The sequence below is a fragment of the Dermacentor variabilis genome, chromosome 9 (genome assembly GCF_050947875.1).
Source record: "Dermacentor variabilis isolate Ectoservices chromosome 9, ASM5094787v1, whole genome shotgun sequence".
Classification (NCBI taxonomy): domain Eukaryota; kingdom Metazoa; phylum Arthropoda; class Arachnida; order Ixodida; family Ixodidae; genus Dermacentor; species Dermacentor variabilis.
The window spans coordinates 90869650-90883500 of record NC_134576.1 but is presented as its reverse complement, the minus strand read 5'-3'; the positions used below and the strand labels follow the sequence as shown (position 1 = coordinate 90883500).

Genomic DNA, 13851 nt, shown 5'->3' with positions numbered 1-13851 from the left:
GTGCAGTTGCGCAACAATTTTGCCATTCCCAATCCCTTACACTCCTAGATTTTGATGCTCTGTTCAAGGTTCGCTTTATTTTCTCCTAGGTAAGCAGCGAGACACTGAGCAAATGGAAGAAAACTCGAATTTCCGCATTCCAAGATGCACATGTGCTTCAGAGCTTCAAGAGTATCGTGTCCAGAATTTCGCCTGTTCTTACAACGGGCTCCGACGTAGGCACCCTACGTGGAAGCCCGTTGTAGGAACAAGCGTGTCTGTTAGTCTTAATTCCTCTGTTTTAATTAAGGGTCTTAATCCACAGTCTTAATTCGTTTGTTAAATAGCTCCATCCAACCAGCTTTCTCGGCAGGTGCGCTTTTGTACTCCGTGGTACGTGGGATGCGATTAGGCCTAACCGGTTTGCCAAGAACCCCCACCGCTGCCGGTCGTGCTCACCTGCTGGTTGATCAAACCGAGGCACTCGGTGTAGTTGGTCCAGTTTCCCCAGAGCCAGTTGCCGTCAGCGCCACACACTCGGTAGGCGTAGAGACCTGGGAAATCGTGGTGCTGAATTTTGGCCGCCATCACGAATTCAGTGGCGGCCGAATCAAACGTTTTACGGAAGCCTATTTAGAGAACATGCCAATGCTAAAAACAAATAATCCCCGTTGTGCGCGCGTTTTATACGCCATTTTCTGTATGACATCGGCGCCAGCCAGTACAATGGGCACCTAATACATTATTCGAACAAGTGCGCTGAAGAATAGCTCAAGGTCGACGTGGTACAAATAACTGAAAATTTTAAATGAAATGACACAATAACAAGGAAGTGACCGCCTTGTTATTGGTTCGGTAGTGCATCTTATGTTCGTATTGGTGTTCGCGAATCGAACTCGGAAACTGTAGTGTTCCCATTTCAACGTCAGGTAGCAAGACAGCTAGGGTTACACTCGATAGAGGGAGTCGATAGAACTTTATTGACGACATGAACAGACCCCCAAAGACAAGAATTGATCTACTGGTTCTTGATAAACGTAATGAGTGTTTTGGGCACGTCATTTAGATAAAGTCAAAGCATGGGCTTCAAGTTAAGGTGCATTTCTGTTAAGATGCAACAGGATTGTTGCCATTTTAGTGATTTCGTCGCTAGATTTATCGACTTTCTTGTCTGTTTAGTGAAAATTTTTTCTATTTAGCGACCGTCGACTTGTCTGAGCGACGTGACAGAACAATTGGGGAGATTTTAGCGACTTTATCTAACAAAGTGGCCGAAAAATTCAGCTTGTGTTTTTGCTTATTGCTAATCAGAAGTGGGTCCGGACGCTGCGGGTTGGCCTGTTTCACTAAATACGTTCGACTGGTGGACGTTGCGTAGGCGTAGCAATAAATAATTTACGAATACATACTGCAATAAATTTTATGGTGTTATTCAATACGCATCTGCACGTAATAAAATATTTGACAGGCGCAACATATCAGAGCAACTTGGCTCGTTCTCGAGAATCAGAACACACCGCTTCTGTTTCTCAAGGTTTTCAGACAAATCAATAAATGATACGCACAGTTTTCAGGTGTATCAAGAAACCGCAGTGTAGTAGTTGATATGTGTAACATTCACGTGAGTGTCGTCAACGTGGCAACCAGCAAACAAACGCGTGCCACCTAACTTATTTCACGAGCGCAAAAAAAGTAAACTTTCAGAAATAATGCGGACCAAGGGCGCTATACCGTAACGCCCATTACGAACTTTTCTATTCCAATTCGTCAATCAGCCCTCCGTGATTGGGCAAAAACTTTTTGGACCACCCCCACTTCGCCTGCATGTCACGCGATGTCACGCAAACCGCGATAGCTCTCCATCTGATATGAGGCGTACACACTGATTATTCATGCTTTGACCGAACAAAAGAAAAAATAGTTATTTCTGATTCGCCATTAGCCCTCGGCTATTGGTCAGAAGTTTTCGTGCTGCACTCACTTCACCTGCATGTCACGCGACGTCACAAAACCGCGAAAACTCACCGCGTCAAAGTGGCGTGTACGCGTTAAAGATGCATTAATATGCCACACAGAATCGAATTTTCTTCTGAATAGCCGCAGGCTGCCCCATTCCGAAAGGAATAAAAGATGGCTGACGCCGATCACTCAGGTACTGGCTACTCGCACCTGCCGGAGAGCATGGGTTATTTGCCTATAATACAGCTTTCTGCGTGGCCGTGTAACGTTTTCGAGCACTTTCGGCATGTTTACGACCTCGTTCTGCCAACTCTGCTCAGAATCCGTTTTAGCGTCATTCTTAACCATCCGCTGCATACCGCCGCGATTTTCGACCAGCCACCGCAAGCTAAGTAAGGGAAAGCCGACCAATCGCCGACGCCGGCACCACCCTCTTCATCCGGTTATCGATTTTCAGTGCACTGGCTCAGCCCCATCTAATCCCTCTCCATTTGAGCATGCTCCTCGCCTCTTGTCAGCCAATTAGATAAGACAAGCCGCTCAGTGTAGGCAATGTTATTCGTTTTTCAAGTAAACAAAAGTGACCTCCTATGAACGAGGAGAGTGTTTCATTGGTCTGTTCAAACAACCCTGCGGGTCACCGCCCGATGCTTGCGTCAGCGGTTTCGCAAATGTGACGTCAGGAAATTGGAATAAAAACATATTGCAATTGTTTTACGTTATAGGGCCCCAAGTTCCTTTTTGAACTGGAAAATGAAGTTAAACTTGTCCTTGAGAATTTAGCTGGACTTGTAATCTTACAATCTGAAGGTTAAAGGAAAATGTCAGCTGCCAATATCCGTTCTTTTGGATATATATCAATAAATAAAGAGCAGTGTGCGCCCTGCGATTAAATTCATAGTTTATTCCTGCTCTGCAGAGACACTAGACAAACGTGAGATGTTCCAGTAGACGTGTTAGGCCATGGCAAGCTTAAATTATATAGCGTCCCAAAACGCGTACGTTATTTAACGTTGACTTAGGAGTTTTAGCGAGAATTTTAGCCTTTTTGCAGCAGGAGTTAGCGAAAATCTAGCGACATCTCTGACTCACTTCGTCGACGCGCTCCCAAAAGAATGCGTCGACACTGGCCGAGTGTATGCTCGTTTTTAATAGCAAACACGTTTACGAGTGCTGCGTTGTAGAAACAGGGAAAGTACGACTAAGTGCCGTATAAGTGCATACGCTATTGAAAAGGAGTACCCTCTAGACGTTCCTAAGTGGAAGTTGAGGAAGTCCGGCCTATCCTTCTGAATATAAAAAATTCGAAAATGCTGCTTATTGAGTTACGTCGGTGCATTGCCGCGTAATTTTACATATGGCCAAATGGAAAAAGTCCAGAATTTCTGGGTATGATTGCAGTACCATTGCTTTCCCATTACAACCTCCTCTATAAGAGCGAGAAGGCGCGACACGTGGTGTCTAGTTCACTTAGGTCCTACGTGCACGACATAATTTCTCAAAAACAGTGAGCGATATCGCGCTGTCTACGTGCCTCGCAAAATTTGCATCGTCATTTATTCTAATAACCTTTTTTAATTTGGCCAAAAACATATCAGCTTCCGCTTCGAAAAAGGACTCCCGAGTCCAGCTCACCAGGGGAGAAAAAAAAGACGCCAGTTGAACCGCTAGGCCTAAGTTCCCGCAGTTCTCGCTTCGGGCTGTGTGGGAAAAAATCAACGAAAAGCAGAGCTACTTCAGCCACCTTCGCAGCTAAGCTGCCAAGGTTTTCGAAACACGCGCTGTTCCCTCGTCCATTAGGAGCGTGTCGGCACCATCGGCCATTCATCCGCATTTTGCTCTCGCACTTTACACTATTTGCACGCGCTCTTCTGTCGCGCCCTTTTCGGGACTCGTTTCGAGTTCCCGTTCAATAAGCGCCGTCGGCCGTCTGCACGGGAAGTGTTTTGGTTTTGTCTTCCGACTTGTGCCGTCTGCTCATTTGCGATCTTTGCGCGACAGGCGAAGCGACCGAGCGGCGTCGTCACCCACGATAGACGTGTCTCCGTCCAAAGAACACGTATTATCTGAGACCGTGTGCAGTGCAATTAATTCCGCCCGAGGGGCCGACGGGCGAGTCTGTAAGAACTTGAACAGCTTCCGTCGGGCCAACCGCTCATTAACGGGCAACGCAAACCGACGCCGCGGACGGGGAGCTGCCTTGGAGTGAGAAGAAAGGACTTCGGCGAGGAAATTGAGAGAAGACCGTGTTTAATCGAGTGCCAGAAGGCAATTTGATTCGCTCCCTAATGAAGTGCCTTTTAGTTCACACCTAAGTCTTGTAAGAGAAGGCGGGGACTAGAGCACTCTCGCTATATAATAAGGGCTTGCTGCGACCTAGTTGGTCAATGAATAGTTATCGCAATGTTTCACTTGCACCGAGTGCAATCAAGACAAAAGAACGACAGTATTGCAAGAAAAAGGTATAAGAAGGATGTGGTTGGTAATTTTTAATGAAAACGATTGCAGCACGGAAGCGCACAATGGAAGAGTAACAGGGACGACAGGCACAAGCGCTGACTTTAAACTGAAGGTTTTGATTCAGTTTCGCAGATACGTATACGCGAATTCGGAAACACGTGACGCGTGGCATGGGTATATGTGCCTGGGAAAATGAAACACACGTTCAGTTGAAAGTTAGTTATCGCGTACGTCTGCCCCACTAATTGTTCTTTCCTCTGTTTCTGCGCTGTACAGGCAGTCGCTTTGACTACGCGTCGACATAAAAAAAACCCATGTGCTTTGTCCCAGTGTTGCTAGTTCTCCGGACTGTGTCAGGCTTCGTACATTCAGAGAGAGAGAGAGAGAGAGAGAGAGAGAGAGAGAGAGAGAGAGAGAGAGAGAGAGAGAGAGAGTTGCAAGCCGTGCAGTGAGTTTTGGCGGTTTGGACAACAACGGGTGAATCATCGCATATATAGTCTCAGTCCCCGCACAGTTGCTTTCCATAACCCTGTCACCCACGCTCCTTAAGTGACGGCTAGGGGAATATAAAAATGCGATATAGCGGAATGGGAAATCGGGCGCATTTCTTGAGAGTAGCAGAAACTTCAACCGCGCATTTCATTCATGTCTTCTGATATCCACTTAGAGGGATACAGAAAACTTTAGTTTTCTAAACGACGGTCTCCAGCTCGGCGATGTGACGCGCTGGTAAAATATCTGCGCATGAAAACCTACGGCGTGCGCGTTCGACCGTGCTGGCATAATAAAACTCAAACAAAAAATTCAATGGAACGCGTGAGTCTTGAGTGTTCCGCGAACGCTTCTTGCAGCCTCTGACAGCTGGCTAGCGATTATAGTTAGAGCAGATGGCATAACTGACTAACCAGGCGAACGAATTACGTAAACTTTAAAGCAGCGCCGACGCAACAATTCGTCGCTTTTCAGCTGTCATTTTTTTTCCTGCAGCAATGTTGAAGGACGTTTGTTCCGCCGGGAGAAGTCGCGCATCCACTGAAAAGATGAAATCAGACGGAGACGCGCACACACCTCCACTAGTGTCTGCAGCTTAAAGACTCGTTCACACCAGCGACTTGAGGAGGCCGCGCGATCACTTGCGACTGGCCACCAAAAAGCGACTGAGGGCGACCGATGCTCATGCCGGCAAATGCGACCGGCCAGTCGCCATCTGCTCACAACTGCATCGCCACGTAAGCTAAGTATCAGCGTATTCAGACGTTCCGTTGCTGCGCATCAGAATGGTTCAGCAGTTTTGCGACTGCGGTCACGCGACTGAAAAATCGAGCAGCTAGCGACTGGCCGAAAATGGTCGCTTTTCGAGAAACGCGACCATTTGCGGCAATTTGCGACCAACTTCGTCGCGCGACCGCTGTCCGTCGCCGGTGTTAACGAGCCTTAAAGGCCACTGCGGTGCGACAAATGTTAGACTACGGCTCAGCAGTTGTTATACATAACGCTCTCTTACCGATTTCAAGAGAAGGAGGAAAGCTTTTCTTGATCGAGAGTTCTCGCTGAACGAGGCTCTCTGTTGGCTCCGCTCACATTTCACGCGCCCGGGCAATGCAGAAGAACTGCGCTGACTCCGAATTTTCGATAAGCGCGTCTGCCAGAGACGCGAGCGACACGCCGTCAGTTCGGCTTCGAAGCGAGAGAGGAATCAAGTCGACACACTTTCACGCTCCGCTAAATCGGCTCGCTAGGGAAGTATGCATCTTACCACACAGCACGGAATCAGACGAAGGCCGCAAATGAGGGACGTCGGCAAGCGCTGTCTCTCACGCAGACAAGCGCTGTATATAGCACAACTAGCCCGGTGCTTCTCTGCAGCGGAGGCTAGGGAGCCTTCTTAACAAGCACGCTCAGGCGTTGTTAAAACAGGCCATAGGTGTGCGTACGAAGGTGGCATGGCTTTGGTTGACCTCCCTGCCTTTCCGGCTTCACTGCTCTCTCTCTCTCTCTCTCTCTCTCTCTCTCTATGTGCCTAGAGAGGGCAGCGTACTACGTTCCGCTGGCGTATGAAAGCTGTGCGCATGCCCAATAGCACTCGCAATTTGCGATTGTACGTGGGCAGATTGTTATGATACGACAGGACGAGTGGAGCTGACCGTAAGCGCGCAGCCTAAACTTTCCGCTCGCTGTGTCTTTGAGGCTTTCTTTCAATTTATGCCTGTGCGGGTGCCTAACCGCTTTCCTTTCACGTCAACGCAGGTCACTGGGTGCACTATTTACAACTAATTGAGCACGAGTGCACCTGAGAAAGAAAGTTGTAAGAGTTACACGCCTGCATGGTGCACGCTTGTTAAAATTAATCCGGAGTCTCCCACTACGGCATTACTCGTAATGAGACCGCGGTTCTGGCTTGTAAAGCCCCAGCATTTTATTGATTTTAATTCTCTGGGTACAGGTAAGGGCGCGTTTTGTGCTGAGAGCCAACTTGTGAACAGAAGTGTTACAGTAAATGTCGCTCACTTCCCCCCGGGACCCTAAGGGATACAGAAGCTATCCATACAAAATAGCCATGCAACATAACCATGTGCATATCCATGCCATCCTTGCTAAAACGTAAACGGAGCGCTAGCTCTGCATCTCTTGTTTAGAAACCAAAGAACCATCACGAGCGCTCTGCACAATTTACCGAGCAAACTTCACAAACGACTGAAATGTGAATGTGAAATGTGAAATATGGGAAGCTAGGTCACAAGTAGAGCAGACTATTCCGAAATCATCGGTTGGAAAACAAAAAAAAAAAAAGACAGAAAGGTAATGCAAATACCGCAATTTTTCGAAGTCATTAAAATAATGGCAAAACTTTAGCGCAGTAAGTGAATGTGTCTTAGATGAAAAAAAATGTGATAAGGTTACAAGACAACACAAGCATAACAAGATCACGTAAACACAGAGAAAATTAAAGATGCACATTAGCAGCTGTTCACAAAACATTGTCGATTCACTGTCTGCGTGAGAAATCGCGTACTGCCTTCAGGGCACTAACACTTTGCACAGAGAGAAGGCGGCTATCCGAAGAGTTAGGAAGACTGCGAAATATTTCTCGCTGCTTGTCATGTGCATCGTTTCTACTGGACACGGACCCTTACCCTTGGCGAGCGAAGCGTCCGACTCTGCCAGCGAAATGTCCAGCGAGGCGATGATGTGCGCGCAGGGCTTGCGCAGTGCCCTCCCTGCTTCAGTCGGCGGCCAGCAGGTGAAGGAGTCCCATGCCGACGGGCAACCTTGGCCGTACGCCACCTGGGGCTCGTGGAGAGACAGCTGCTGACTCTGCTGTTCGAGGCCGGCTGTGTGACGCACCGAGAGGGACTCCATTCCCGAGGATATTCCTGCGCAGAGAATAATTAAACATTGAAGGTATATGCGAAAAATGCAGACAGAACCCACCTTTTGGGGGTGTTTATCGTCGTTAATGGAATTAGCATTCAAGTGATAGGACACATGTAATTCTATCTATCTATCTATCTATCTATCTATCTATCTATCTATCTATCTATCTATCTATCTATCTATCTATCTATCTATCTATCTATCTATCTATCTATCTATCTATCTATCTATCTATCTATCTATCTATCTATCTATCTATCTATCTATCTATCTATCTATCTATCTATCTATCTATCTAGTCTGTCTTGTGTGTATGTCTGCGTCTGCGTATATCTGCCTGTCAATTTTCCCGCCCACTTAGGTTACTGGGGAGGCAGTCCACAATTTATTGGCTAGCGCATCGGGCTCTTGTACTGAAGGAACAGTGTTTGCAGCCAATCGTTGGACCCAGCTTGGGTCGCTAGGTATGTGGCGCTAGACAAGTGCCTCTTTTCATAAAGCTATTTGATGCCAACTTCGGAGCATCGGGTACGTGCCACCTGGTCTGTTCCACTCTTCAATGACACTATTTAGCCAAAAAGTGGGTCCCTGGATACGCGCCGCTAGGTAAGTCTCGCTCTTCGATGAACCTCTCTGTTGCTAACTTGAGTAACTAGGTGTGTGCCATTGAGTACGTGCCTCTAGTCAGTGACAAAAAAAGATCCCTTAAAATTTCTCATATGCTTCGGCGGAATCAAACCTGCCCCACGTACGGACTTCGCGGCGGCGCCGGTAGATGGCGCGGCGTGTGCACTGGGAAGTGCAAGAGGGGACGCCGGCTGTGTACACATTTCCGCGTTGGCAATATGGTGCGTCGATACGTTGGTTCAATGCTATTGGCTTCAGTTCCACGTTCGTCATGAGATGGGCTGTGCCAGAATCTTTAGCTTGTCGGAGCCAAGCTAAGAGCAAGGTCACACCCAAGGACGCGCAAAAATTGTCTAGGAAAATTGTAGGCCGATTCCGGATATAGCGCAGCTCGAAAAGCGGATGGAGGTATAGTGTTGACAAAACGGGGATTTAATGCAAATTAAGGAGCCCCCCAGCGGCAGGTGATGCACCTGAGTGGAGACGTAAGCTTCAACATCAATATGATATCGTTGTCATGCTGTCGCCGTCATTGTGTCATCGTTATTTCATTGCCTTATGTCATTGTGGTCACTCTTTCTTTGGCATGTCATTGTCTTGTTTTCTGCCGTTTTTACTCTGTACTGTCACTGCGTTGGTCATATCGTCGTCCCCAGGCCGTATCCAAGCTGTCCTTGCTGTTCTATTGTCGCCGTTGCATGGTTGACATCGCGCCGTCGTCAACACACTGTCACCATACATTTATCGTCCCACCGTCGTCTTGATTTCACCTTCGTCATTGTTTTGCCGTCATGACAACGTCGACACGTCGCGGCCGTGGTACATTCGTCCTCAAGCCGTTGTCGTCATTGCGTTGTCGTCATTCCATTGTTCTCATTTTGCCATCATAAACTCGTCGGCATCGCTCCAACATTGGCATCACGTTGTCGTCACGACGTCGTAGTCAGACCATCGCCGCCAATCCAGCGTCGTCATTTCAAGGTCGCCGTGTAGTCGCCGTTACGTCACCTCGTCATATCATCGTCGCCACTTTTTACACATACTTTTTTGTCGTCGTTTACACCTTTCATAAATGCTTCGCGTGACATGTTGAATTATCGAGGATAATGTGCCTTATTTTTTTCTAATGCCCTTCTTTCTGTTAGCAAGACTGTGGACGAGTGAAAAGGCTAAAAACATTTCACAAAGCGCGAAGTGGGGAAACAGGCTAAGAATGCTAATCACGTTAAAAAGCGAGGTAAATTTGCGCTGTAAGTTCTACTCAGCATTTCGGTACAAGCAGGACAAATACTCTCGGGAAGATGAAAGTTTGCAGTGATCGTGAGTGGTCGAACAGGGCACGATGCTGCTGACGCCAACGTTTCGTTCAAACGATTTGTCTTCGTCAGAATAGCAACGGCTTTCTTTGGCAGCTTTCTTTCAGCGCTACTCCCTCTGCGCCACTGGTTGCGAGTTAGCCAGGGATACCAAAAAATAAAATAAACTGTAGACATTGACGTTCGGATGTACTAAACACCCTACACGCACAACGTGACTTCGTTTCACGTCTGTGTGCTGGTTCCCGCTAAACACAACACGTCCACTTTGCTGAAAACACTTGCACGTTTGAAGTGATGTTCAACATACCTTGTTCTTAAGCTATGCTTAAAAAGAAAGAAACAAAATTTTCCTTTCTCGCAACTGTTGTAGCCACTAAATAAATTGCGCACGTGCTTCGAGCTGGCGATGAAATTCTTGCTACAAAATATGAAATGAATGAATGTACGATAACATGAAATTTATTTAAATTTTTTGTGTTAGGACGCACCCAAAAAAATGCGCAAAGCGTCACTTTACCGCCTTGGCTTTCCGTCAGTGCAGTTTAAAGCACCTCTGAACGAAATTATGGTTTTGTGACGCACATATCGGATAAATTAGTGATTTATTTTAACGGGCATATGAGGATCACTAAAGCAGAAACTTGGGCTCGCTGGTGCCACATTTGAAGAAAGAAGAATGGAGGGCCCACGAAAGGGGGCCGGAGTTAAAGATGAAACCACAGCGCAGCCATCAATTCTGAGAAAGAGAGATAAAAGCAAAGGTAGGAGAGGGAGGTTCTCACATCAGTGCAGCGTTATTTCGTTCTATTGCGGAGATGCGCAGAAAGGTAGCTCAACGGGGTCCATTCACCGAGGCCGGTTTCTTGGGTTTCGGCGCTCACGCACGGATCTCTTATGGCTACCAACACGTCTTTCCTCTCCAGCGATTTTCTTTGCAGGCTGCGAGAACTTCAGAGGTCCGAGTCCTTTCATACTGGGGAGGTCTCTGGTTCTCGGCGTCCTGATTCAGAAGCTTACTCCCCCACCCACCTTAGCCCTCTCTCTTTCTTCCTCGCTCGTCGACGGTCATAGCATGCGCCGGATGCATAAGCAATATACCAGCGGAGCATCGAGGTAAGATGATACCTGACAGTGACAAAGACGCAGAACCATACAGTGCATGCAAAGTTGGGTTGATGTGGGACATTTGTGCCTTAAGCCTTTTCACAGATTGCAAGGCAGGCGTTTCGCCGACACGTGAAAGGCACACTTGGTGAACCTCGGTGTCCGAAACCTGATATAGCCTATCGGAACTCCTCCGTTAGGTTAGTTAGGGTCGTAGCCGTATTAGGTAACGATTAATTCCCTTTTACTTTTTCGTTCTCATCCTTTGACATTGGTTCAAACGAAAAAGCAACGCAGTCACTGACGCAATGCGCCATCGGAAGTTGATACGAAAATAACGGTAAGTAAAACAGAGTGTTACGAAATACGGACAGCAGTGCAGCGCCCAGCTCTCATTACGTGTGTATTCCAAGTTCAGATTTTCAAGCCCTTGTTTTTTTCTTCCTTTCTTCCACCGTCTCTCTCTCCCGCGACTTTTGAATCCGTCTTCTCTCTTGTGCTGAGTAGCGCATAGGCATAACGCACTAACACACTGCCCAAACATGAGTTATATGTGAACATGTGTTCTCTCTCAACGTCATGGTCATCTCGTGGATATTATGATGCAGAATGAAAAACATACAATGTCCGACAAGAAATTAAGTGATGTAAATACTGTTGTTGCGGCATCTCTTCATGAATAAAGTTTTGATGCTATACCTTTCTCTTTCGCTTGTGTCTCATCTAAAGCAGACATGTATGAAGTATTGCACGTGACTTCGCCAGCGCTTAGTGAGTAGCACATCTGTATAACATAGATAGTCTAAGAAATAAATTTATTTGCAATGTAATCTTGCGGTTTTCCCTCGTTCACATTCGTTATTAATAAACTATGGGGATCAAACATCACATACCAGTACACAAACGTTAAACATAACATTACACATCATTGAGGAGTCAAAACAGACTCCTTACGAAAGGAATAAAAAAGAAAAAAGAAAAAAAGAACAATAAAAGGTAATGCAACGTAATAACTAGATGATTGTGTTCGAAAGAGGGCCTCCATACACGGATGCTGTGCTATCCCCTTCTAAACATTTCTTGATTATTGTCAAGTTGCATGCCCGACAGCATTTCATAGTAACGTAGTAACTTTCACTCACGTTCATATTGAAGGGCGTTTCCCTTTCACTGACGTTTCAAAAGAGACGACTCATTTCTAAATTAAGCTCTGCTGTGTGAGTTTGCGAAACTTGCGTATCAGGTTAAATCCAATCTGATGTTTAAGCTAATTCACCGTAACAGTAATGCAAGAGACGTAGACAGGAACACTACCACTCTTCACGTCATCTAGCTGCCATGTTTATCCCAAGCGACATAATTCTTTAAACTGACAGTTGGGGTATGCAATGGAGTGTTGGGCTAAGATGTGGCGACCAGGAACATACTGTTGGCGAACATGATTGCGGCTCTTTGGGAAAGGGCAAAGAAGCGAAGCTTTTCCAGCCATTTCCGGGTTCAAGCTGTTAGCTTCTTTCATGTATGACTGGCTGGTACATAATTGCAAACCGAGGCGGCGAGGGCCGGCAAGTGATGCACTTAAGCGCAGAATCTGATGAAAGAAGGGGGCTCTCTGCAAATGTACACTTAGGGGAAGTAGCGCCTTTTCCTCTTCACAATCACTCTATCCATTTTTGCTGCAGCTGATGTGCTCGTTGGCTGGGCTGGGCTACCAGCGAGAATGAAAAAGGCGCCCACAGCAATATACCTTCTCGCCAGTTCAGCTCTAGCCAAGCAGTAGTGGCTCAAATTGACAGTACACTACGTAGACACTTACAGGATACCCTCTATCTCCCCCTACAGCGCTAACACAAACACTGTCATCGTTCTGCCAACGTCATCATTTGGACGTCGTCATTTTATCGCCTTCAATTCATTCCATTGCGATCATTCCTTTGCTGCCATGTAGTCGTTATCGTTCCGCGGTCTTCACCTAGTCGTCGTCATCGCGTTGCGATTTGTTGTCCCGATTCCGTCTTCATCCCCTCAAGCAGTCGTAATCATGCTTTCATCATACTATCGTCATCATGGCATCGTCACCACGCCTTCTTGGTTTACCGTCCTTATCGTGCAGTCGTGGTCGTTCCAGTGTGGTCTTTCCGTCTTCGCCATTAAATTGCAGGGTTTTAAGTGCCAAAACCCACGATATGATTATGAGGCACGCCGTAGTGGGAGACTCCGGAAATTTTGACAACCTGGGGTTCTTTACCGTGCACCTAAATCTCAGTACACTGGTGTTTTTGCATTTCGCCCCCATCTAAATGCGTCCGCCGTGGCCGGGATTCGATCCCGCGACCTCGTGCTTAGCAGCCCAACACCACAACCACTGAGCAACCACGGCGGGTATCTTCGTCATTCCAGCTTCGTCATCCCGCTGTCATCATGCCGTCGTCGCCACTACATCGTCTCGTCATTTCAGCGTCGTCATCCCATTGGGATCATGCGGTTGCCGTCATGATTTCGTCGTCATTCCTTCGCCGTCATGCGTGAGAGTCGCACGTTCGAGAGCTGCCAGTTTATACGGAGCGAGGCGTTTCCCAGGGAAAATGCGCCGCCCGGCTTGGTCGTGTGCTCCATGCCCGCAAATGGCCGCTAAGGAAGAGCAGCAATCTTCGCAAACCCAAGTGTTTGCGTTCTCAATAGCGACGAAAACTTCGCTTAAACAGATTCCCAGAGCGTTTGGGATCCGCTTATCTTCCACTGCGATAACATTGTCAAAGCGCTAGCTGTCGTGAGAAAAGGGTGTGAAAAACTACACGCGACGCATGCGCCGCAGGTTCTACACTAGAGAAGTATGCGCGCGATCGTGGTGTAACGGTTAAAGCACTGGGCTGATGCGGTGGGGGATAGCAGTCTGATTCCATTATCGAGTACGCATTTCTTAACAATTATAGGCCGACTTCACCCCCTTTGAATGTATATATAAAAAAGACAGGAAAAGAAGTTCGATGTTTTGCGAGCGTACGCGTCATAGTGTGTATGAAATCGC

General features: G+C 47.1%; 1 protein-coding gene across 1 annotated transcript in view; it reads right to left on the bottom strand.

Annotated features, from left to right (window-relative positions):
* Positions 1 to 13851, bottom strand: part of LOC142558092 (corticotropin-releasing factor receptor 1-like) — a 254054-nt gene that overhangs the window by 25540 nt on the left and 214663 nt on the right. Inside the window, exons 2-3 of the mRNA XM_075670251.1 lie at positions 7533 to 7772; positions 439 to 533 (exon numbers count right to left, since the gene is read on the bottom strand). Coding sequence (XP_075526366.1) covers positions 439 to 533; positions 7533 to 7772 — 335 coding nt within the window. The remainder of the gene's footprint in view (positions 1 to 438; positions 534 to 7532; positions 7773 to 13851) is intronic.